Source organism: Oncorhynchus keta, chromosome 34 (genome assembly GCF_023373465.1).
Source record: "Oncorhynchus keta strain PuntledgeMale-10-30-2019 chromosome 34, Oket_V2, whole genome shotgun sequence".
NCBI lineage: Eukaryota > Metazoa > Chordata > Actinopteri > Salmoniformes > Salmonidae > Oncorhynchus > Oncorhynchus keta.
In genome coordinates, this window is record NC_068454.1 from 79,607,517 (window position 1) to 79,630,615 (window position 23,099).

Below are 23,099 nucleotides of genomic sequence, written 5' to 3' on the forward strand. Positions count from 1 at the left end.
GCGTGGGTGGGTCAAGTGTACTATTCATCTTTCACCTCTCGAGCAAGAGGGGTGGCCATACTCATTAATAAGCATTGCCCCTTTCAGATACAATCTCACATTAAACACAAAGGGGGTAGGTTTGTGATCATTCAAAGTTTCATTAACAACGAGCCCATTACCATTGTGAATGTGTATGGGCCTAACCATGATGATCCTACATTTTACCAAGACATCTTTTTGAAGTTAACATGCACATCATCAGAGATTTTAATGGCAGGGGATTTTAACTTGGTACTGGACCCTTCCAGTGATAGATCTTCCTCTAATAGTATCAGTCTCACACAGGCAGATAAATGTTAAAAGCAGAAATTAAACACTTTGGACTTGTAGACTTATGGAGATTTCACAACCAAAAGGTTAAAGAATACTCATTTTACTCCCCTGTCCATGACAGTTACTCTAGAATTTACTCATTTCTTATTCCTGCAGCCAAGGGAAGCTTAACTACTGGCTGTAAGTACTTACCAAGATGTAGCCTAGTGGTTAGAGCGTAGTGGTTAGAGCGCTGGACTAGTAACCGGAAGGTTGCAAGTTCAAACCCCTGAGCCGACAAGGTACAAATATGTTGTTCTGCCCCTGAACAGGCAGTTAACCCACTGTTCCTAGGCCGTCATTGAAAATAAGAATTTGTTCTTAACTGACTTGCCTAGTTAAATAAATAAAAATAAAAATAAAAATTCTGCCCTGCTGGCTTCAGTGCCCGTCAGTAGAGCACAGCCACCCTCAAGAAGATGGAGATTTGGCACATTCTTACTCAATAATCCCACATTTGTAACATTTCTGAACACCTCATTTTTATGGGAAGTTCTCCTTGCATATCTAAGGGGTCAAATCATGTCCTTTAGTTCAGGTGCTCATAAGATGTATAAGGCTCAAGTAAATTAGTTGGAGAATGAAATCAGAGATCTGGAAAATGAACAGTGTAACATTTGACGACTTAACTCTACAAAAATTAGACTCAAAGCGATTGGAATTTACCACCCTGACGACCTATAAAGCGGAGATAAAAACTACTACAAATACAAAACTACTACAAAACTACTACAAATACAAAACTACTACAAAACTACTACGAACATGGAGATAAAGCAGGATAGTTGCTTGGCAGATAAGACGAGAGGATGCTAGTAGAGTTATTGGCTCCATTAAACTACCCAATAACACAGTTGTTCACAGTCCTGAGGAAATGAATCTAGTCTTCAGGGAGTTTTATGAAACATTGTACAAGTCCGAAGGGGATGCCCCTGCCACAATGCATGAGTTATTGAACAAACTCAATGTACAAACTTTAACTGATGAGGATAGAGAGCACTTGGAGAAAGAGATTACATCAGAGGAAATTAGGGAATCTATTTTCAACACTGCTGGGGGAAAATCACCAGGGTTAGACGGATTCCCTATTTAATTCTATTAATTCCTTTTACCCAAACTATTTGAGCCTCTTTGCAGTATGTTTAATTATGCCATAGAGACAGAAAAACTTCCAGACACACTTGAAAAGGCACTGCTCACAGTTTTGTTAAAACCTGGGAAAGATCCTCTGCTTTGTGGGTCATATAGACCAATATCTCTATTGAACACTTCATATAAGATTCTTGTGAAACTCATAGCTCTTAGACTGGATAAGGTTCTTCCGGACTTGGTTGATATGGACCAAACAGGCTTTGCAAGAAACCGCTCATCTCCTGATAATATCAGACGGTTATTTAATATTATGCATTATGTAGAGAATGACCAAGAATCTGTAGTGGCGGCTTCATTAGATGCGGAAAAAGCTTTTGACCGCATAGAATGGAACTACCGTTTGAAGTTTTACAGAGGATGAATATTGGAGCTAAGTATGTAGGTCTGATTAGATTAGTGTACAAATATCCGGTAGCTTAGATCCTGACTAATGGAAACATTTCCTCACAGTTCTCTCTCTCACGTAGCACAAGACAGGGTTGTCCCGCTAGTCCTCTCCTTTTTTCTTTGGCTATAGAGCCACTGGCAGAAGGTTTTAGATCTCATCCATCCATCCAAGGTGTTCGTATCGGTGGGCCTGAACATCTGGTCTCGCTATATGACGATGACATTTTACTTTACCTCACTAAACCAGACATTTCACTCCGAGCATTAGTTGACATCCTGAAAGAATATGGAACCTTTTCAGGATATAAAATAAACCCATCGAAGAGTATAATTATGCCTTTTAACAGGGCAGCTATGCAGAACCCAATCTTAGACCAGACGTTTTCTTGGAAACCACAGAAAATGACATATCTTGGATTGCAAATTCCCTCTGAAATTATTAAGACATATCAACTGAACTATACTCCACTTCTCAAAAAGGTTGGGGAAGAATTGGATAGATGGCGGGATTTACCGATTTCTCTTATTGGGCGGGTCAATTGTGTAAAGATGAATATATTACCAAAATTCTTGTACCTTTTTCAAACCCTGCCCTTTCCTATTTCCAAAGTTTTTTTCAAACAACTTAATAGGAAGGTTTCTTAATTTCTGTGGAAAGGGAAACCCCCCAGAGTGAAACTCACAACTTTATGCAAACCGTACTCAGAAGGAGGACTCACTCTACCTGACTTCCAGTTGTATTACTGGGCATCTCAGTTAAGGGCTGTGTGGGTATGGCAAAATACAACAACAAGTTCACCCGCTAGGAGACAGATCGAGGAGGAGTGTCTGACCCCTGCTACATTGGCATCTATACCTTATATTAGCCCACCTAAAGCTTTGCTAGGTCTCATAAACAACCCTTTCATTAAAAACACTTTACATCTATGGATTGAAGTCTGTAAACAAACAGAAGGGCTTATATCTATATATGAACAAACACCTTTCTATAATAACCCCATTTTACCCAAAGCCCTGAGAGATGGTATTACATTTTGTTGGTTCAACAAAGGAATGAAAACATTTGGTAATCTCTATAGAGAAGATGAACTACTATCCTTTCAACAACTGGCAGTTCATATTCAGTTACCTCAAACTCATTTCCTCAAGTACCTACCTACAGGTTAGGCATTACATTGCCACTCAGCAGGGAGGTAGGATTCAGCCCATTTCCAACTATGGCTGGAAAGGAAAGGGATTTTTTTTTCTTTTTTCTAAAAGCCTTAAAAATGTTGTCCAGCTGTTTGCGGATTCTAGAAATACGCTGGGAATATTTTAAGAGACACTGTAATACATGAGCGTAGCTACTTTATGAGCACAGTGTGTCCTTTCTGGTGGAAGTTCACATTTCAAAGTAGGCTTGGTTTTCTGGGATATACAGTACCAGTCTAAAGTCTGGACACCTACTCATTCCATGGTTTTTATTTGTACTATTTTCTACACTGTAGAATAATAGTGTAACATCAAAACTATGAAATAACATATGGAATCATGTAGTAACCAAAGCTGTCATCAAGGCAAAGGGTGGCTACTTTGAATTATCAATATTTTCATATTTTGATTTGTTTAACACTTTTTTGGTTACTACATGATTCCATGTGTTATTTCATAGTTTTGATGTCTTCACTATTTAGAAAATAGCAGAAATAAAGAAAAAAACTTAAATTAGGTGTGTCCAAACTTTTGACTGATATATTTATATTTGGGTAAATCTTGTTAGGAGTAGAACGGTTCGGTCAGAGTTCATAATGTAACAATTATTTGGACGCTTATGATTTTTTGACCTACATTCCACATTGATCATCAGATCTTCATCAGACCCATTTACAAAAACTAAGTTGTTTGTACTTTCAAATAATATTCATCAAAAATCCATTGTGTACACTGGTGTGCTACAACTTTGAGTTAAAGCATCTTAGTACATGGCTGCTCTGTAAAAGGGATGTCAGATGTGTGTGTACCTGGAGCATGGATAAGGGGAACTTTACCCATAGCAGCACTGAAGCGACAGTGCTTACCTTGACTTGTCTGTTTCAAGAAGCTTAAACCAAGAAAATCTAGAGACAGACACTATTTTCAATGGGTTTTAATTACAAATTCATTAACAAAAAAGTTTTTATACCAAAACAAAAAGGACGTCAATCAAAAATATGGATCTGTAGACAAGCATTTTGAAACAAGTGCTGAGTACATGGGGATGATGTAGGGAATGTAGAGACATAATTCAGGCTACATCCCAAACTGCTTCCTTTCCTCCACCCCAGGCCTCATGACTGCTGAGAACAGTGTATGGATGAGCTGGTTAGGTCTCAGGCTAACTATACTGCTGAGAACAGTGTATGGATGGGCTGGGTAGGTCTCAGGTTATCTATACTGCTGAGAACAGTGTATGGATGGGCTGGGTAGGTCTCAGGCTAACTATACTGCTGAGAACAGTGTATGGATGGGCTGGGTAGGTCTCAGGCTAACTATACTGCTGAGAACAGTGTATGGATGGGCTGGGTAGGTCTCAGGTTATCTATACTGCTGAGAACAGTGTATGGATGGGCTGGGTAGGTCTCAGGTTATCTATACTGCTGAGAACAGTGTATGGATGGGCTGGGTAGGTCTCAGGTTATCTATACTGCTGAGAACAGTGTATGGATGGGCTGGGTAGGTCTCAGGCTATCTATACTGCTGAGAACAGTGTATGGATGGGCTGGGTAGGTCTCAGGTTATCTATACTGCTGAGAACAGTGTATGGATGGGCTGGGTAGGTCTCAGGTCATCTATACTGCTGAGAACAGTGTATGGATGGGCTGGGTAGGTCTCAGGTTATCTATACTGCTGAGAACAGTGTATGGATGGGCTGGGTAGGTCTCAGGCTATCTATACTGCTAAGAACAGTGTATGGATGGGCTGGGTAGGTCTCAGGCTAACTATACTGCTGAGAACAGTGTATGGATGGGCTGGGTAGGTCTCAGGCTAACTATACTGCTAAGAACAGTGTATGGATGGGCTGGGTAGGTCTCAGGCTAACTATACTGCTGAGAACAGTGTATGGATGGGCTGGGTAGGTCTCAGGTTATCTATACTGCTGAGAGGTGTCCAGTCCTTGGAGATCAGTGTTCATAGAGTTAAGAAGTCAAGGAAAATATCTAAGAATGCTGGTTAGCACGACCTACAAAAAGGAAACTGGGGTACACTGTCATTGGCTAACCTACACCATTTCTCCCTTGCCTGGTTAGCCGTTGTAGTGGATGCTGATTGGATGATGGTATGAAAGTTTGATCTAATTAGTGACTTAGTTCTTTTTCTTGCCCTTGCTGGCAGCCTTGGCTGGCATTACCGTGGGAACAGCTGCCTGGTACAGAGCAGCAGACACTTTGTTGATGTAGTAGAGGGCGAACAGAGAGAATATCAGACTGGAGAGAGAACAAAATGAAACAGTCAGCACAGCAACAGTACAATATGGTTTGAGAAGAAAAACTTCACCAAGTTCATTGATAATAGTAGTACTGTTATCATCATCACTACTATTCCTTTTTTCCTAAAGATTTTATTTGATCAACAATACAAAACATACACAAGCAAACGACGACATCATACAAACATCAACTACATCACTCCTGCCCAGACCCACCAGCCCTCACCCCCTTATCTCCAGCGCCCGCATCACTATCTGCCACATGGCCTCAAACAGCACAAATGTGTTTCTCTCCGTCACCCGCGCACTTTCAATTTTTAGATGTAAAGCATTTGACCCTTCCATTGCGTGAACGACAGATGATTGGTTGATTTCCAGTTGTATATGTTTTTTTAAGATGATTGATGAGAAAAGTGTTGTCCTACCCATCGGGTATCTCACTGCACCCTCATATGCCATGTCTTTAAATATGCAGACAGACTCATTAAAAGCTCATTTACATTGGAAAGATGGCTGAGAAGTATTACAACTCCAGCCATAACTTTTGGATCTTATAACATTTCCAGAAGGTCATGAATTATTGAGTCATTAGTAGTTTTACACTTCAGACCTCTCTGTCTCTTGTATAATACATGCAATACATGAATGTATACTGGATTAAGCATACATTTTTGTAAACTGTAATGTCGTTAGTTATGATCCAACATTACTTCCATCTTGTGCCAATATCAGTTATTTTTGAAATCTTGGTTCCAATAGTTTCTATTTCTTTCTAAGAGATTGTCAGTTGGATAGGCTCTCTGCTATTCCATAAGTCCTTCATGTCATCACTGAGTTCAGTTCTTAAGAGAGTTTCTGTGTGTGGTGCACCTGGGTTTGTCAGTAGTCTGGGAGTTCATACTTACCATGTGGTGACACACACACGGTGCACCAGCCCAGAGGCAAACAGAGAGAGGCACAGGCACACCAGGACTGGGGGACAGGAGAGAAATGAACACTCGTTAAAACAGGACCGAGTGGGTGCTGATCCGCTATACTATTCAGATGCACCCATACTCATGACAAGAGGCTCAGTGAATGTGTGTGAAACACAGGAAATAGATTCTGTGCATCACTCTGTAGTTGTGAAGACAGACTTACTCTCTGGGAAGATCTTGACCTGGAATCCCTTGCCGAAGATTAGGTTTTCCAGGTTACTGAAGGCCTGGTTGGAGAAAGGGTTAAGGAGGGAAACACACAGTGGGAGAGAAGAGACATTTGAAATTGCTTCCAATACTCTACTCAGCAAACTGGATGCAGTTTATCACAGTGCCATCCTATTTGTTACTAAAGCACCTTATACCACCCACCACTGCAACCTGTATGCTCTAGTCGGCTGGCCCTCGGTACATATTCGTCGCCAGACCCACTGGCTCCAGGTCATCTACAAGTCCATGCTAGGTAAAGTTCCACCTTATCTCAGTTCACTGGTCACGATGGCAACACCCACCCGTAGCACGCGCTCCAGCAGGTGTATCTCACTGATCATCCCTAAAGCCAACACCTCATTTGGCTGCTGCCTGTGACTGGAACGAATTGCAAAAATCGTTGAAGTTGGAGACTTTTATCTCCCTCACCAACTTTAAACATCTGCTATCTGAGCAGCTAACCAATCGCTGCAGCTGTACATAGTCCATCGGTAAATAGCCCACCCAATTTTACCTACCTCATCCCCATACTGTTTTTATTTATTTACTTTTCTGCACACCAGTATCTCTACCTGCACATGACCATCTGATCATTTATCACTCCAGTGTTAATCTGTTAAATTGTAATTATTCGCCTATCTCCTCATGCCTTTTGCACACAATGTATATAGACTCTTTTTTTCTACTGTGTTATTGACTTGTTTATTGTTTACTCCATGTGTAACTCTGTGTTGCTGTCTGTTCACACTGCTATGCTTTATCTTGGCCAGGTCGCAGTTGTAAATGAGAACTTGTTCTCAACTAGCCTACCTGGTTAAATAAAGGTGAAATAAAATAAACATAATGTGGTGGTTTTATTGGACCTTTAGATGTTCAGTGATCCTTACTGTATTTATTTATCCCCATATGTTATTTATTTATCTTGCTCCTTTGCACCCCAGTATCTCTACTTGCACATGAATCACCCCAGTGTTTAATTGGTATATTGTAATTAGCTCACCACCATGGCCTATTTATTGCCTTACCTTCCTTCTCTCCTCATTTGAACACACTGTATAGACTTTTTTTCTACTGTATTATTGACTATGTTTGTTTATTCCCTGTGTAACTCTGTGTTGTTGTTTGTGTCGAACTGCTTTGCTTTAGTCTTGGCCAGGTTGCACTTGTAAATGAGAACTTGTTCTCAACTAGCCTACCTGGATAAATAAAGGTGTTCTCAACTAGCCTACCTGGATAAATAAAGGTGTTCTCAACTAGCCTACCTGGATAAATAAAGGTGTTCTCAACTAGCCTACCTGGATAAATAAAGGTGTTCTCAACTAGCCTACCTGGATAAATAAAGGTGTTCTCAACTAGCCTTCCTGGATAAATAAAGGTGTTCTCAACTAGCCTTCCTGGATAAATAAAGGTGTTCTCAACTAGCCTTCCTGGATAAATAAAGGTGTTCTCAACTAGCCTTCCTGGATAAATAAAGGTGTTCTCAACTAGCCTTCCTGGATAAATAAAGGTGTTCTCAACTAGCCTTCCTGGATAAATAAAGGTGTTCTCAACTAGCCTACCTGGATAAATAAAGGTGTTCTCAACTAGCCTTCCTGGATAAATAAAGGTGTTCTCAACTAGCCTTCCTGGATAAATAAAGGTGTTCTCAACTAGCCTTCCTGGATAAATAAAGGTGTTCTCAACTAGCCTTCCTGGATAAATAAAGGTGTTCTCAACTAGCCTTCCTGGATAAATAAAGGTGTTCTCAACTAGCCTTCCTGGATAAATAAAGGTGTTCTCAACTAGCCTTCCTGGATAAATAAAGGTGTTCTCAACTAGCCTTCCTGGATAAATAAAGGTGTTCTCAACTAGCCTTCCTGGATAAATAAAGGTGTTCTCAACTAGCCTTCCTGGATAAATAAAGGTGTTCTCAACTAGCCTTCCTGGATAAATAAAGGTGTTCTCAACTAGCCTTCCTGGATAAATAAAGGTGTTCTCAACTAGCCTTCCTGGATAAATAAAGGTGTTCTCAACTAGCCTTCCTGGATAAATAAAGGTGTTCTCAACTAGCCTTCCTGGATAAATAAAGGTGTTCTCAACTAGCCTTCCTGGATAAATAAAGGTGTTCTCAACTAGCCTTCCTGGATAAATAAAGGTGTTCTCAACTAGCCTTCCTGGATAAATAAAGGTGTTCTCAACTAGCCTTCCTGGATAAATAAAGGTGTTCTCAACTAGCCTTCCTGGATAAATAAAGGTGTTCTCAACTAGCCTTCCTGGATAAATAAAGGTGTTCTCAACTAGCCTTCCTGGATAAATAAAGGTGTTCTCAACTAGCCTTCCTGGATAAATAAAGGTGTTCTCAACTAGCCTTCCTGGATAAATAAAGGTGTTCTCAACTAGCCTTCCTGGATAAATAAAGGTGTTCTCAACTAGCCTTCCTGGATAAATAAAGGTGTTCTCAACTAGCCTTCCTGGATAAATAAAGGTGTTCTCAACTAGCCTTCCTGGATAAATAAAGGTGTTCTCAACTAGCCTTCCTGGATAAATAAAGGTGTTCTCAACTAGCCTTCCTGGATAAATAAAGGTGTTCTCAACTAGCCTTCCTGGATAAATAAAGGTGTTCTCAACTAGCCTTCCTGGATAAATAAAGGTGTTCTCAACTAGCCTTCCTGGATAAATAAAGGTGTTCTCAACTAGCCTTCCTGGATAAATAAAGGTGTTCTCAACTAGCCTTCCTGGATAAATAAAGGTGTTCTCAACTAGCCTTCCTGGATAAATAAAGGTGTTCTCAACTAGCCTTCCTGGATAAATAAAGGTGTTCTCAACTAGCCTTCCTGGATAAATAAAGGTGTTCTCAACTAGCCTTCCTGGATAAATAAAGGTGTTCTCAACTAGCCTTCCTGGATAAATAAAGGTGTTCTCAACTAGCCTTCCTGGATAAATAAAGGTGTTCTCAACTAGCCTTCCTGGATAAATAAAGGTGTTCTCAACTAGCCTTCCTGGATAAATAAAGGTGTTCTCAACTAGCCTTCCTGGATAAATAAAGGTGTTCTCAACTAGCCTTCCTGGATAAATAAAGGTGTTCTCAACTAGCCTTCCTGGATAAATAAAGGTGTTCTCAACTAGCCTTCCTGGATAAATAAAGGTGTTCTCAACTAGCCTTCCTGGATAAATAAAGGTGTTCTCAACTAGCCTTCCTGGATAAATAAAGGTGAAATAAATGTATTAAAAAATCCTGCCACCGTGACTCACATTGCTGCATGTGGACTATAGAACCAACCAAATGACTGTCTGCTTCCATCACTTGGGAACTCAAGGGAGCACAGAACATAAACAAAGACTTTAGCTGTCTGGCTTTACAAACAGCTTACTCTGACAACCCTATCTGAGGTCTACATAGATTGCATTGTATGCAGTGCTGCTATGTTGTGGTGTGTTTTGGTGTAAGGAGGATACTGTGAGGGAGCAGATAAAGAGGACAGAGCCCAGGAAGCCTCCCAGGATGGTGTGTAACTCTGTAGAACCCAGCTGTCTGCTGAACATCTGCATCCCAGCAAACACCAACACAGAGAACAGACTGGACAGAACCAGGGATGTGCCTGTGTTCACCGCTAGAGGGAGAGGCAGATTACACATAGATGATTGTTCTACTACGGTCACAAACTAAGGGACTGCAGCTGGACTGAAGAGGCCAGATTCTAACATAATAATATCAACAGTTGGGTTTATATTTCATCCTTGAGTGACAGAAACATAACTAGCCTATACGAAACATTCCACGGTATCCTAACAGCAATCTTTACGCCACGTCAGTGTACACTCTTGAAAGATTCCGTGTGGAAACACCCTCTCTCGAATAATGAAAATACCTAACTAGGTAGCTACAAGAAAACTTTATCATACATTTTGACAACACAGCCGTTAAACTGAAGAAATGTACATTGTTGGCAAGTGTATTCTGCACAAAATAGCTACGTAACTAACAAAGTTAGCAATGAATGGCAAGTCTACCGTTACACAACTAGCTATAGTTAGCTAGATACCTTTACATTTTCTATCCCTCAATAGTTATTTTCAACGCCCATACATATATCAAAATTAAACAGTAACGTTAGCCTTGCAGAACTTACCCATGTTTTGATATTTAATCAATAATTATGTTTTTGACACAGAAGATCATGCGTTTCCGATATCCTTTCAAAACACAGGCAGCTCCAGGAACAAACTCCGTTTCTGCTACCCGGAACCTATGCGAGGTGGCACACGTAGGTGTCGAATGTGAAGTGCCAATCAGATTCTAGCAACGCAAAACGTACGTCAAGACTGACACACCCACTGCACACATTTTTCCAGGGGTGTTTATGAAATAAATACTAGATTACACAGGTAAAATACTTTAATCGTCTTTTTTTGTGACATATCTGATGGTAGCTACACCCCTATATGGTAGCCTAGTGGTTAGAGCATTGGACCAGTAACCAAAAGGTTGCAAGTTCAAATCCCTGAGCTGACAAGGTACAAAATCTGTCGTTCTGCCCCTGAACAGGCAGTTAACCCACTGTTCCTAGGCCGTCATTGAAAATAAGAATTTGTTCTTAACTGACTCGCCTAGTAAAATAAAATAAAAAACATCACCACATTTTAGATTCATTTAAAAAGCATATTAAAAGAAACAAATGGTTTACAAGTGACTCTACAATGAAATGAAAAACAAACTGGGATAGCTTCAGCTTGAGCAAACATATATTTTTTAGGTAAACGTTTTAGAAAGGTGGTACTAAAATCCTTTGGTACACAGGACCATTTAGCATGGTGAAGAGAAAGATGGTTACTTGTGTCTATACATTCAGCGTAGTAATTAGGATCAATACGCTGGAGTTTTTAGAAATCGTCCTCTCTGCCTTGGGTACATACAGTAGCTCCGTTTCTCTACAACATCCACAATCCTGAAACACAGACCACAGCTTAAAATAAATAAATAAAATAATCTGACTATTGATGGATAAAGGTTGTGTTAAAAGTCAGAAGGCCAGATTCGAACCGATGCTGTCACCGTATCGGATGCTGCAGCTTAGACCACCCACATCTTAACCAGCTCTGTTGTCTTTATCACTACGATCACCATCCAGCATCACTAACATCAACTATGTCTCCTTGACACTATTGAACAGTCACAATGTGTCACACACTTGGACAGCTGTGTACAAGTGCTGGGAAGGATGGACACTACATTCCAGACTGAACATTGATGTGAAACACTGCTCTCGGTTATAGTGGCTTCTTCTTCAGTCCGAACACTGCGATGAAGAGTAGGATCTCCACAAATGCAGGGAGAACACTACGGGAGATAGAGAGGATAGCAGCATTATAAGCAAAGCATCAACCTGCACGAGGCAAAAATGACCCAAATAACTCCAGGACACACACGATGCCTGTCTGTCACACACACACACACACACACACAAACCTGCAGAAGGCAAAAATAACCCAGTATGTCCAACACTCCCATCTCTGGAAGACAAAGAAAGACAGGGAGACGGACGCGCTGCAGTGGACAGCCAACGCTGGAGGAGACGTCAGTCAGGGAAACAAAACCTCTGAGGAGAAGCACACGCGCACACACACACACACACACACACACAGACACACACTAACCTGCAGAAAGCAAGGATCCACCAGTATATTTCACATGCCCATTGTTCAAACAGAAAGAACAGCAGAGCCACAGAGGCACTGACATGGGCTGCAGTCGCTAGTGTGTAGATGGAGAGATGGATGCATGGATGGTGTATGGGGAGGGAGTCCTGAGTCAGGGAATCTTAACCAAACCAATAAAAAGATTACTTCCTCAACCTTATATCCATGTTCATATTAACGTCCCCCTGCTGATCTGTAAGAAGAGTATAACTTCCTGCATATCGCTTACATCTATCAATTCCCTCCCATGTTCTTCACTATTCCTAGAGAGTCACACTGTGCAGGCTATCATTCTTGCCCAGCACCAACACTCAGCTACTCAACAAAACATCAAGACCTTGAGTAGCCTCCTTGTTGATGTGACTGGCCACACAAAATTAGTACTGTGCAAGAACGAAGGCAGACTGTAGTTCGCCAGGACTAGGACTGGTGACCACTGCTGTACTATGCATTATGTGTACTTTGGATATGTACAGAGTTTTGCAGAAGAGTTTTGAGAACATGTAAAGGATACAGAGGAGGCCCTGGGTGCAGTTGAACATAGACACACCAGAGAAGAAGCCAGCCAGCTCTATAGCAAACAGACCCATGGTGACTGACAACGCTACAACCAACCTAGAAGAGAAAGAGATATATATAAGAGAGAGAGAGAGAGAGAGAGAATGTTTAAGACAAGTGATCTATCAAAACCTACAGCAATTATTTTTGGATAGACTGTGTGTGTGTAGGGTTAGGAGTCCTGTCCTGGGTGAAAGATGCTTACTTGGTGTCCTCCTTGTCATATTGGTCCTGTGTGAAATCCAAAGGCAGGCAAGCTTCAACATTGTTCTCCTGTGGGCCAATGAGTACAATTACTTCAGAGATAGATCTACGCAGTATCACTAGATTACGAGCACGGTTGAAACACAATATATTATAGAAGAGCATGTTGATGATGTCGTGAACAACAACTGGTGTCTTCTAGATGCCAGATACAGACATGAGACATGTCACACACAGAGGATATGGTTTGTCCAGAACCTTGCCAGTACTCAGAACATACCCGTGACCAGAAAATGGTGATGACGATGACGAGGTGAGCAGTGAGAGTCAGGAATCGAGCCGGGACCAGGCTGCTGACTGCAGACATTGCCCCAGCAAAGATGTGCCTTTATGGGTACTATGGTACCTAGAATAAAGAGGCGGAATAGGCAAACGTTGACAAGTAACGTTAATGTTAATATTGCCAATAGAAACAACAAAATCCGTGTGTTGACTTGAGCCTGCTACAATACAATACAATATAGGCTGTAAATGTTAGCTAGACTACTAACGTTAACGTTAAGACTACTCAAATTAATGTGAACAGCGCTTTATATACAATGTGTAGACTAAGTAACGTTACTATTAGCAAACGTATAAGCTAATTTATCCGCACACTCACCTTGATAGTGCTAATTTAGCTAGCTAATGTACCCAACTCATTCAACTCGTTAGTCAATATTTGGAGCCAACAACTAGCCACATTTGATGATACATTTACCATTAATTGAAACAACTGTGTCTAGGACTAGAAACAACAGACGCTGCAGGCATGGTTTAGCTCGTTGCTACAACAATTTAAATCCGGGGTGCGTTCAAGAACGTAGGGTTTCGTTAACGATTTAGGACGGAAACATTTGAGGATGAGGAACGCTTCTTCGTGAACGTGTCATTCTAGTAGCGTTCTAGTAGCGTTTTATAATCTCACGTTGCCATCTAGTGGCAAGAATAAAATCTAAATGTATTGGTCACATAGACATATTTAGCAGATGTTATTGCGGGTGTAGCGAAATGCTTGTGTTCCTAGCTCCAACAGTGCAGTAGTTTGCAGTATGTAAACATTATTAAAGTGAAACAATTGTCATGTAGGTAGGGTCATATGCAATGTATGCATCAATATCAGTGTTCTGTTTTCACCAGACATGAAGTGGCAGTAAAATAATGTCATTCATTTTTGTGACAATTACATTTCAAACCAATTCTGCCCAAAATATTCATAATGATTGCGTGTATAGGCCTACACAGTGAGAAACACACACACACACACACACACACACACACACACACACACACACACTAGTGGATTTAGGTATAGGCGACACGTGCATCTTGCCAGGGGCGGCACGGGGCGCCCGCACAAAAAAAAATGGAATGGTGGCATTTCCGCGATCAGTTTTCTATCGCTCATTTGCACGTCACGTCAATGATATCTTATCACTGAGTGGGACTGTGGGTCAATTAACCATGCCGGAGTGGGCGCCCTGATTCCAGTTTGTGAGCTTGGCAGGCTATTGCCTGGGAAGGTCTCCCACACAGAAGTATGAGATGGGGAGGGGGGCGGGGTTAGGTTGACCTCAGGTCTCCCCACTGGAAGCCAGAGGTGGGGGGAGCGGGGGAATCTATGAAATAGCGCACCTCTAACTTTGTACAGTACAAATGCAATTAGTAAAATACGAAATGCTACCAAATAAACCAAAATTAATTCATAATACAGTGAATAATATATAGTTTCACAGACACATCGTTGCATTTTTTTCTGGTTTGTGCGAAATTGTTAAGAATAAAATAAAAGCGGTCTGCACACCACCAATGTGAATTGGTTTAGTCTTGACTCTTGGTTGACAGTGTTGGGGGATGGGTAATGTATTGATGCTCGAGTGACAAATCAACCCAAATTTGTTTCTATTTTTCTTTCTAACTTATTTTTGTTATTTCTGAGTCTTATTTGTTAATACATTTTTTATATTTCTATATTTTTAAATGTTATGTTTATTTATTTGTGTTGTTCCAAATGTCAGAATAAAAATGACAGTTAGTGCAGAATGGTGCTTTTTGGGTGGGGTGGGGAAGGTGGGGCGCTGAAGGGGGGTCGCCCAGGGAGCCATAGAAGCCAGAACCGCCACTGCACATGCACACGCACGCACACACACACAGATAGAGAGAGAGAGAGAGAGAGAGAGAGAGAGAGAGAGGGAGAGAGAGAGCACTTGAAACGGTTTCACTCAGCAGAAATCGCCACGCATGCTCTATCCTCCACTATTGAACATCATCTTATCAGCGCGAGCTCAGTGGAAAGGGACAGAAGTCAACGCTGCGCACTCCAGACCATATACATCCGGTCAGACTAATATGCGACAGCCTATACCTAGGCTACATATGGTTGATTGACCAAGCTATTAACATTTGCTTTATTCACCCTAGGACAACATATTTGAGTATATTACTAGGCCTAGGCTACGATTGTGAATTTGACAGACCAGGCTACATTCGCATCAACACCGCGTTTTATCCTAAAGGATGGCTGAAGCAGAACTACAGGCGTTTACGTCTATGATGGACGCACTCGTTCAAATCAGCGTAAGTGTGGTGATGATTAATTAGACCTATTTGTTTACCATAAATGTGGAGACTGGAGCCTATTTTGTTATTCTGTTGGCCACCAGACCTAGGCTATAGCAAACAGATGGGGTTTGGTTACCTGTATTTCAATTGGCCGTTCAGCGAGAAAGTCCTCAGCTAAGCTATATATATAATGTTATTAATATTGCATAATGTTTTTAGTTAAACTATGTTTTCAGCACGCCACGTAGGCCAACCTACATAAGATATAGAGGCCTTCACATCCGTCTTGGCATCAACATTTCATCATCCTTCATACATAATTCTTAGGCTATATTTTTCTTCAATGTGAAATTGTCTGCTTTTGTTATTAGATTGACTAAAATTGAACCAGACATTCATTAATAAGTCTGACCTATAAATTAGAAATGGGTGGCATTTGGCTCCAATACTTTGGCTTGACGCCAGCGGCTGGTCACTATCGGCTGGTTATTGACACACCTAGCAATGAGGTAAAAGGTGAAAGGAGGATTAAATGGATAGCCAATATATATATATATGTTTGAAGCCTATCGGTCGAATGTGTACCCCAGCATGCACAGACAAAAACAATGGGCCCGATGATATGATTTGCTATCTCGCAACACGGTGAGCAGGGAACGGATGATGTTTTGTCGTCATAGAAACGGGATTCAGGGAGCGCCAGCACGCGGCGGCGGTCTTGGCTCTCGCGCATCATAGGTGCAGAACCCCCCCTGGGCGCAGAGAGGGCCCACTGACACCGACTATTCTGGCCGAGCCAGGGAAAGAAAAAACATTGATAGAGGAGAGAGAGAGGTGGTCATTCTTATCGAAGCCTAATCCATGTGAATGCTATTTTCCCGGTAGCCAGTATCCTTGGCCCATCATGAATTTCCATAGCCGGCCTAGGGAAGGTGAATTCGGCTAGGACTTGCCCGGTAATATAGCCTATTTTGTGCGTTGAAATCCATTTTAATGTAATTCATTGTTCCCTAAAATGAATCTCTTCTCACCACCAGGGTGGCTTGTATTAACTGAACCGAGGAGGGTTAGAATCAAGCAACTAGTCCTACAACAGAGCTGTAGATAGAGGGATCTATTACTCCTCTATACTGGGTTTACATCATGCTGTTGGCCAGACAGAGCTGGAATGAAGTGATTAGACTCATATTTAAGGAGACTGGCTGTAGCGCCTTAGTCAGCCCTGGCCTGGGTATTTATACACACACACGCCTGCTTTCTCCTTTCATGTGTCCAACATAAATTCTAAACCAGGAATGGTTCAATAATGTAAGACGCTGTTTCTATCTCCCTCTCTCTCATCTCATTCTCTCTCTCTCCTCTATTTAGAGAAGTTAAGTTATTCCTCTGCCTCAATCTCACTCCTGTTTTCACTTCCCCCTCTTTCCCCTCACACCCCCTGCCCTGCTCACTCACCCTTTATTTGCTGCCCTGGTCCTCTAACTCCTCTCCCCGTCTCTCTACTATCTCCAACCCCTTATCCCCCCTCCCTGCTCTTCTAACTCCTCTCCCCGTCTCTCTACTATCTCCAACCCCTTATCCCCCCTCCCTGCTCCTCTAACTCCTCTCACTGTCTCTCTACTATCTCCAACCCATTATCCCCCCTCCCTGCTCCTCTAACTCCTCTCCCCATCTCTCATCTATCTCCAACCCCTTATCCCCCCTCCCTGCGCCTCTAACTCCTCTCCCCATCTCTCTACTATCTCCAACCCCTTATCCCCCCTCCCTGCTCCCCTAACTCCTCTCCCCATCTCTCTACCATCTCCAACCCCTTATCCCCCCTCCCTGCTCCTCTAACTCCTCTCCCCGTCTCTCTACTATCTCCAACCCCTTATCCCCCTCCTTGCTCCTCTAACTCCTCTCCCCGTCTCTCTACCATCTCCAACCCCTTATCCCCCCTCCCTGCTCCTCTAACTCCTCTCCCCGTCTCTCTACTATCTCCAACCCCTTATCCCCCCCTCCTTGCTCCTCTAACTCCTCTCCCCATCTCTCTACTATCTCCAACCCCTTATCCCCCCTCCCTGCTCCTCTAACTCCTCTCCCCATCTCTCATCTATCTCCAACCCCTTATCCCCCTCCCTGCTCCTCTAACTCCTCTCCCCATCTCTCATCTATCTCCAACCCCTTATCCCCCTCCCTGCTCCTCTAACTCCTCTCCCCATCTCTACTATCTCCAACCCCTTATCCCCCTCCCTGCTCCTCTAACTCCTCTCCCCATCTCTCTACCATCTCCAACCCCTTATCCCCCTCCCTGCTCCTCTAACTCCTCTCCCCGTCTCTCTACTATCTCCAACCCCTTATCCCCCCCCCCCTCCTTGCTCCTCTAACTCCTCTCCCCGTCTCTCTACCATCTCCAACCCCTTATCCCCCTCCCTGCTCCTCTAACTCCTCTCCCCGTCTCTCTACTATCTCCAACCCCTTATCCCCCCTCCTTGCTCCTCTAACTCCTCTCCCCGTCTCTCTACTATCGCCAACCCCTTATCCCTCCTCCCTGCTCCTCTAACTCCTCTCCCCGTCTCTCTACTATCTCCAACCCCTTATCCCCCCTCCCTGCTCCTCTAACTCCTCTCCCCATCTCTCTACCATCTCCAACCCCTTATCCCCCCTCCCTGCTCCTCTAACTCCTCTCCCCGTCTCTCTACTATCTCCAACCCCTTATCCCCCCCTCCTTGCTCCTCTAACTCCTCTCCCCATCTCTCTACTATCTCCAACCCCTTATCCCCCCTCCCTGCTCCTCTAACTCCTCTCCCCATCTCTCATCTATCTCCAACCCCTTATCCCCCCTCCCTGCTCCTCTAACTCCTCTCCCCATCTCTCATCTATCTCCAACCCCTTATCCCCCCTCCCTGCTCCTCTAACTCCTCTCCCCATCTCTCTACTATCTCCAACCCCTTATCCCCCCTCCCTGCTCCTCTAACTCCTCTCCCCATCTCTCTACCATCTCCAACCCCTTATCCCCCTCCCTGCTCCTCTAACTCCTCTCCCCGTCTCTCTACTATCTCCAACCCCTTATCCCCCCTCCTTGCTCCTCTAACTCCTCTCCCCGTCTCTCTACCATCTCCAACCCCTTATCCCCCCTCCCTGCTCCTCTAACTCCTCTCCCCGTCTCTCTACTATCTCCAACCCCTTATCCCCCCCTCCTTGCTCCTCTAACTCCTCTCCCCGTCTCTCTACTATCGCCAACCCCTTATCCCTCCTCCCTGCTCCTCTAACTCCTCTCCCCGTCTCTCTACTATCTCCAACCCCTTATCCCCCCTCCCTGCTCCTCTAACTCCTCTCCCCGTCTCTCTACTATCTCCAACCCCTTATCCCCCCTCCCTGCTCCTCTAACTCCTCTCCCCGTCTCTCTACCATCTCCAATCCCTTATCCCCCCTCCCTGCTCCTCTAACTCCTCTCCCCGTCTCTCTACCATCTCCAATCCCTTATCCCCCCTCCCTGCTCCTCTAACTCCTCTCCCCATCTCTCTTCTATCTCCAACCCCTTATCCCCCCTCCCTGCTCCTGTAACTCCTCTCCCCGTCTCTCTACTATCTCCAACCCCTTATCCCCCCTCCCTGCTCCTCTAACTCCTCTCCCTGTCTCTCTTCTATCTCCAACCACTTATCCCCCCTCCCTGCTCCTCTAACTCCTCTCCCCATCTCTCTACTATCTCCAACCCCTTATCCCCCCTCCCTGCTCCTCTAACTCCTCTCACTGTCTCTCTACTATCTCCAACCCCTTATCCCCCCTCCCTGCTCCTCTAACTCCTCTCACTGTCTCTCTACTATCTCCAACCCCTTATCCCCCCTCCCTGCTCCTCTAACTCCTCTCCCTGTCTCTCTTCTATCTCCAACCACTTATCCCCCCTCCCTGCTCCTCTAACTCCTCTCCCCGTCTCTCTACTATCTCCAACCCCTTATCCTCCCTCCCTGCTCCTCTAACTCCTCTCCCCTTCTCGCTACTATCTCCAACCCCTTATCCCCCCTCCCTGCTCCTCTAACTCCTCTCCCCGTCTTTCTACTATCTCCAACCCCTTATCCCCCCTCCCTGCTCCTCTAACTCCTCTCCCCGTCTCTCTACTATCTCCAACCCCTTATCCCCCCTCCCTGCTCCTCTAACTCCTCTCCCTGTCTCTCTACTATCTCCAACCCCTTATCCCCCCTCCCTGCTCCTCTAACTCCTCTCCCCGTCTCTCTACTATCTCCAACCCCTTATCCCCCCTCCCTGCTCTTCTAACTCCTCTCCCTGTCTCTCTACTATCTCCAACCCCTTATCCCCCCTCTATGCTCCTCTAACTCCTCTCCCCGTCTCTCTACTATCTCCAACCCCTTATCCCCCCTCCCTGCTCCTCTAACTCCTCTCCCCATCTCTCATCTATCTCCAACCCCTTATCCCCCCTCCCTGCTCCTCTAACTCCTCTCCCCGTCTCTCTTCTATCTCCAACCCCTTATCCCCCCTCCCTGCTCCTCTAACTCCTCTCCCCATCTCTCTTCTATCTCCAACCCCTTATCCCCCCCTCCTTGCTCCTCTAACTCCTCTCCCCGTCTCTCTACTATCTCCAACCCCTTATCCCCCCTCCCTGCCCCTCTAACTCCTCTCCCCGTCTCTCTTCTATCTCCAACACCTTATCCCCCCTCCCTGCTCCTCTAACTCCTCTCCCCGTCTCTCTACTATCTCCAACCCCTTATCCCCCCTCCCTGCTCCTCTAACTCCTCTTCCCGTCTCTCTTCTATCTCCAACACCTTATCCCCCCTCCCTGCTCCTCTAACTCCTCTCCCCGTCTCTCTACTATCTCCAACCCCTTATCCCTGCTCCTCTAACTCCTCTCCCTGTCTCTCTACTATCTCCAACCCCTTATCCCCCCTCCCTCCCTCTCTCGTCCTCCAGTCTAACATGAAGAGTATGGAGCGGGAGCTGCATTGCCCGGTGTGTACTGAGATGGTGAAGCAGCCCATCATCCTGCCGTGCCAGCACAGTGTGTGTCTGCTGTGTGCTGCTGAGGTGTTAATCCAGAGAGGATACCCTGCCCCAGACCTCCCCCCAGAGCCCAACTCCCCGGCCGCCTCCCCCAACACACGCTCCCCACGCGGGGCACGCAGACCCCCGCCCAAGACCACCGACCGCCTGGACCGCGTCCTCAGACCAGGTGGGTTAGTGTGTGTATGAATGCTGATGTCGATCTTACTTGTGTGCCAGTGCCTGCAGATGAGAGTGACATCATCATCAGATCAGCATCTGACTTTATTTTACTGGTCAGTGAAGATGGTTCATACCAGAGCCATATATAAATACACACACTACCTACCATTCGAAAGTTTGGGGTCACTTAGAAATGTCCTTGTTTTTTAAAGAAAAGCACATTTTTAAAAAAAGAAAAGAGAAAGAGATCAGAAATACAGTGTAGACATTGTTAATGTTGTTTCAGAAGTTTCAGAAGAAAGGGCTTTGTTTCTGGCCATTTGGAACCTGTAATCGAACCCACAAATGCTGATGCTCCAGATACTCAACTAGTCTAAAGAAGGCCAGTTTTATTGCCTCTTTAATCAGGACAACAGTTTTCAGCTGTAATAACATACTTGCAAAAGGGTTTTCTAATGATCAATTAGCCTTTTAAAAGGATAAACTTGGATTAGCTAACACAACGTGCCATTGGAACACAGGAGTGATGGTTGCTGATAATGGACCTCTGTACGCCTATGTAGATATTCCATCAAAGAAATCAGTTGTTTCCAGTTAAAATAGTCATTTACAACATTAACAATGTTTACACTTTATTTCTGATCAATTAGATGTTATTTTAATGGACAAAAAACATGCTTTTCTTTAAAAAACAAGGACATTTTTCAGTGACCCCAAACCTTTGAACAGTAGTGTATTTACAGTACCAGTCAAAAGTATAGACACACCTACTCATTCAAGGGTTCTTCTTTATTTTGACTATTTTCTACATTGTGGAATAATAGTGAATACATCAAAACTATTAAATAAAACATATGGAATCAAATCAAATCCAATTTATTTGTCACGTGCCGAATACAACAGGCTTAGACCTTAGAATGAAATGCTTACTTACAAGCCCTTAACCAACCAGCTTTAAGAAGTTAAGAAAACAAATGAAAATAAGTGTTACGTAAAAAATAGAAAATAGAAAATTAAAGTAACGAATAATTAAAGAGCAGCAGTAAAATAACAAGCAAGGCTATATACAGGGGGTACCGGTACAGAGTCAATGTGCGGGGGCACCGGTTAATTGAGGTAATTGAGGTAATATATACATGTAGGTAGAGTTAAAGTGACTATGCATAGATTATAAACAGAGAGTAGCAGCAGCGTAAACGAGGGGTCTGGGTAGTCCTTTGATTAGCTGTTCAGGAGTCTTATGGTTTGGGGGTAGAAGCTGTTAAGAAGCCTTTTGGACCTAGACTTGGCGCTCCGGTACCACTTGCCGTGCGGTAGCAGAGAGAACAGTCTATGACTAGAGTGGCTGGAGTCTTTGACAGTTTTGAGGGCCTTCCTCTGACAACTCCTGGTAATATAGGTCCTGGATGGCAGGAAGCTTGGCCCCAGTGATGTACTTGGCCGTATGCACTACCCTCTGTAACGCCTTGTGGTCGGAGGCTGAGCAGTTGCCATACCAGGCAGTGATGCAACCAGTCATGATGAATCATGTAGTAACCAAAAAAGTGTTAAACAAATCAAAATATATTTTCAATTTGAGGTTCTTCATAGTAGCCACCCTTTGCCTTGATGACAGCTCTGTACACTCTTGGCCATCTCTCAACCAGCTTCACCTGGAATGCTTTCCCAACAGTCTAGAAGGAGTTCCCACATATGCTGAGCACTTGTTGGCTGCTTTTCCTTCACTCTGCGGTCCAACTCATCCCGAACCGTCTCAATTGGGTTGAGGTCAGGGGATTGTGGAGGCCAGGTCATCTGATACAGCACTCCATCTCTCGCCTTCTTGGTCAAATAGCCCTTACACAGCCTGGAGGTGTGTTGGGTCATTGTCCTGTTGAAAAATAAATAATAGTCCCACTAAGTGCCAAACAGATGGAATGGCGTATTGCTGCAGAATGCTGTGGTAGCCATGCTGACTAAGTGTGCCTTGAATTCTAAATAAATCACAGACACTGTCACATGCAAGCACCATCACACCTCCCCCTCCATGCTTCAAGGTGGGAACTACACATACGGAGATCATCCATTCACCTTCTCTGCGTCTCACAAAGACACAGCGGTTGGTACCAAAAATGTCAAATTTGGACTCATCAGACCAAAGGACAGATTTCCGCCAGTCTAATGTCCATTGCTCATGTTTTTTGGCCCAAGCAAGTCTCTTCTTATTTGTCCTTTAGTAGTGGTGTCTTTGCAGCATTTCAACCATGAAGGCCTGATTCACGCAGTCTCCTCTGAACAGCTGATGTTGAGATGTGTATGTTACTTGAACTCTGCGAAGTGTATATTTGGGATGCAATCTGAGGTGCAGTTAACTCTAATGAACTTATCCTCTGCAGCAG

At 43.8% G+C, this 23,099-nt stretch overlaps 3 protein-coding genes across 4 annotated transcripts in view; 1 reads left to right on the plus strand and 2 right to left on the minus strand.

Annotated features, from left to right (window-relative positions):
* Positions 1 to 4,002: 4,002 nt before the first annotated feature.
* LOC127915328 (keratinocyte-associated protein 2-like) lies at positions 4,003 to 10,786 on the minus strand. Its single transcript, XM_052495286.1, has 5 exons — positions 10,635 to 10,786; positions 9,961 to 10,115; positions 6,479 to 6,542; positions 6,244 to 6,310; positions 4,003 to 5,336 (listed from the first exon to the last, which is right to left on the minus strand). Exons 1-5 carry the CDS (start codon positions 10,636 to 10,638, stop codon positions 5,216 to 5,218), a joined length of 411 nt encoding a protein of 136 aa, XP_052351246.1. The 5' UTR covers positions 10,639 to 10,786; the 3' UTR covers positions 4,003 to 5,215.
* Positions 10,787 to 10,882: 96 nt separating this feature from the next.
* On the minus strand, positions 10,883 to 13,883 carry LOC118367931 (transmembrane protein 107-like). Of its 2 annotated transcripts, none has more exons than XM_035751673.1 (6): positions 13,625 to 13,883; positions 13,244 to 13,369; positions 12,965 to 13,032; positions 12,716 to 12,816; positions 11,972 to 12,068; positions 10,883 to 11,842 (listed from the first exon to the last, which is right to left on the minus strand). In XM_035751673.1, exons 2-6 carry the CDS (start codon positions 13,328 to 13,330, stop codon positions 11,773 to 11,775), a joined length of 423 nt encoding a protein of 140 aa, XP_035607566.1. In that variant the 5' UTR covers positions 13,331 to 13,369; positions 13,625 to 13,883; the 3' UTR covers positions 10,883 to 11,772. The 2 variants fall into 2 exon arrangements, with proteins under 2 accessions (XP_035607566.1, XP_035607568.1); XM_035751675.1 differs by lacking the exon at positions 11,972 to 12,068 and adding an exon at positions 12,160 to 12,256.
* Positions 13,884 to 15,195: 1,312 nt separating this feature from the next.
* trim46a (tripartite motif containing 46a) overlaps positions 15,196 to 23,099 on the plus strand; it is a 57,025-nt gene continuing 49,121 nt past the window's right edge. Inside the window, 2 exon segments of the mRNA XM_052495287.1 lie at positions 15,196 to 15,579; positions 20,470 to 20,728. Of these exon segments, the coding sequence (XP_052351247.1) occupies positions 15,520 to 15,579; positions 20,470 to 20,728 (319 nt within the window). The 5' untranslated portion in view covers positions 15,196 to 15,519.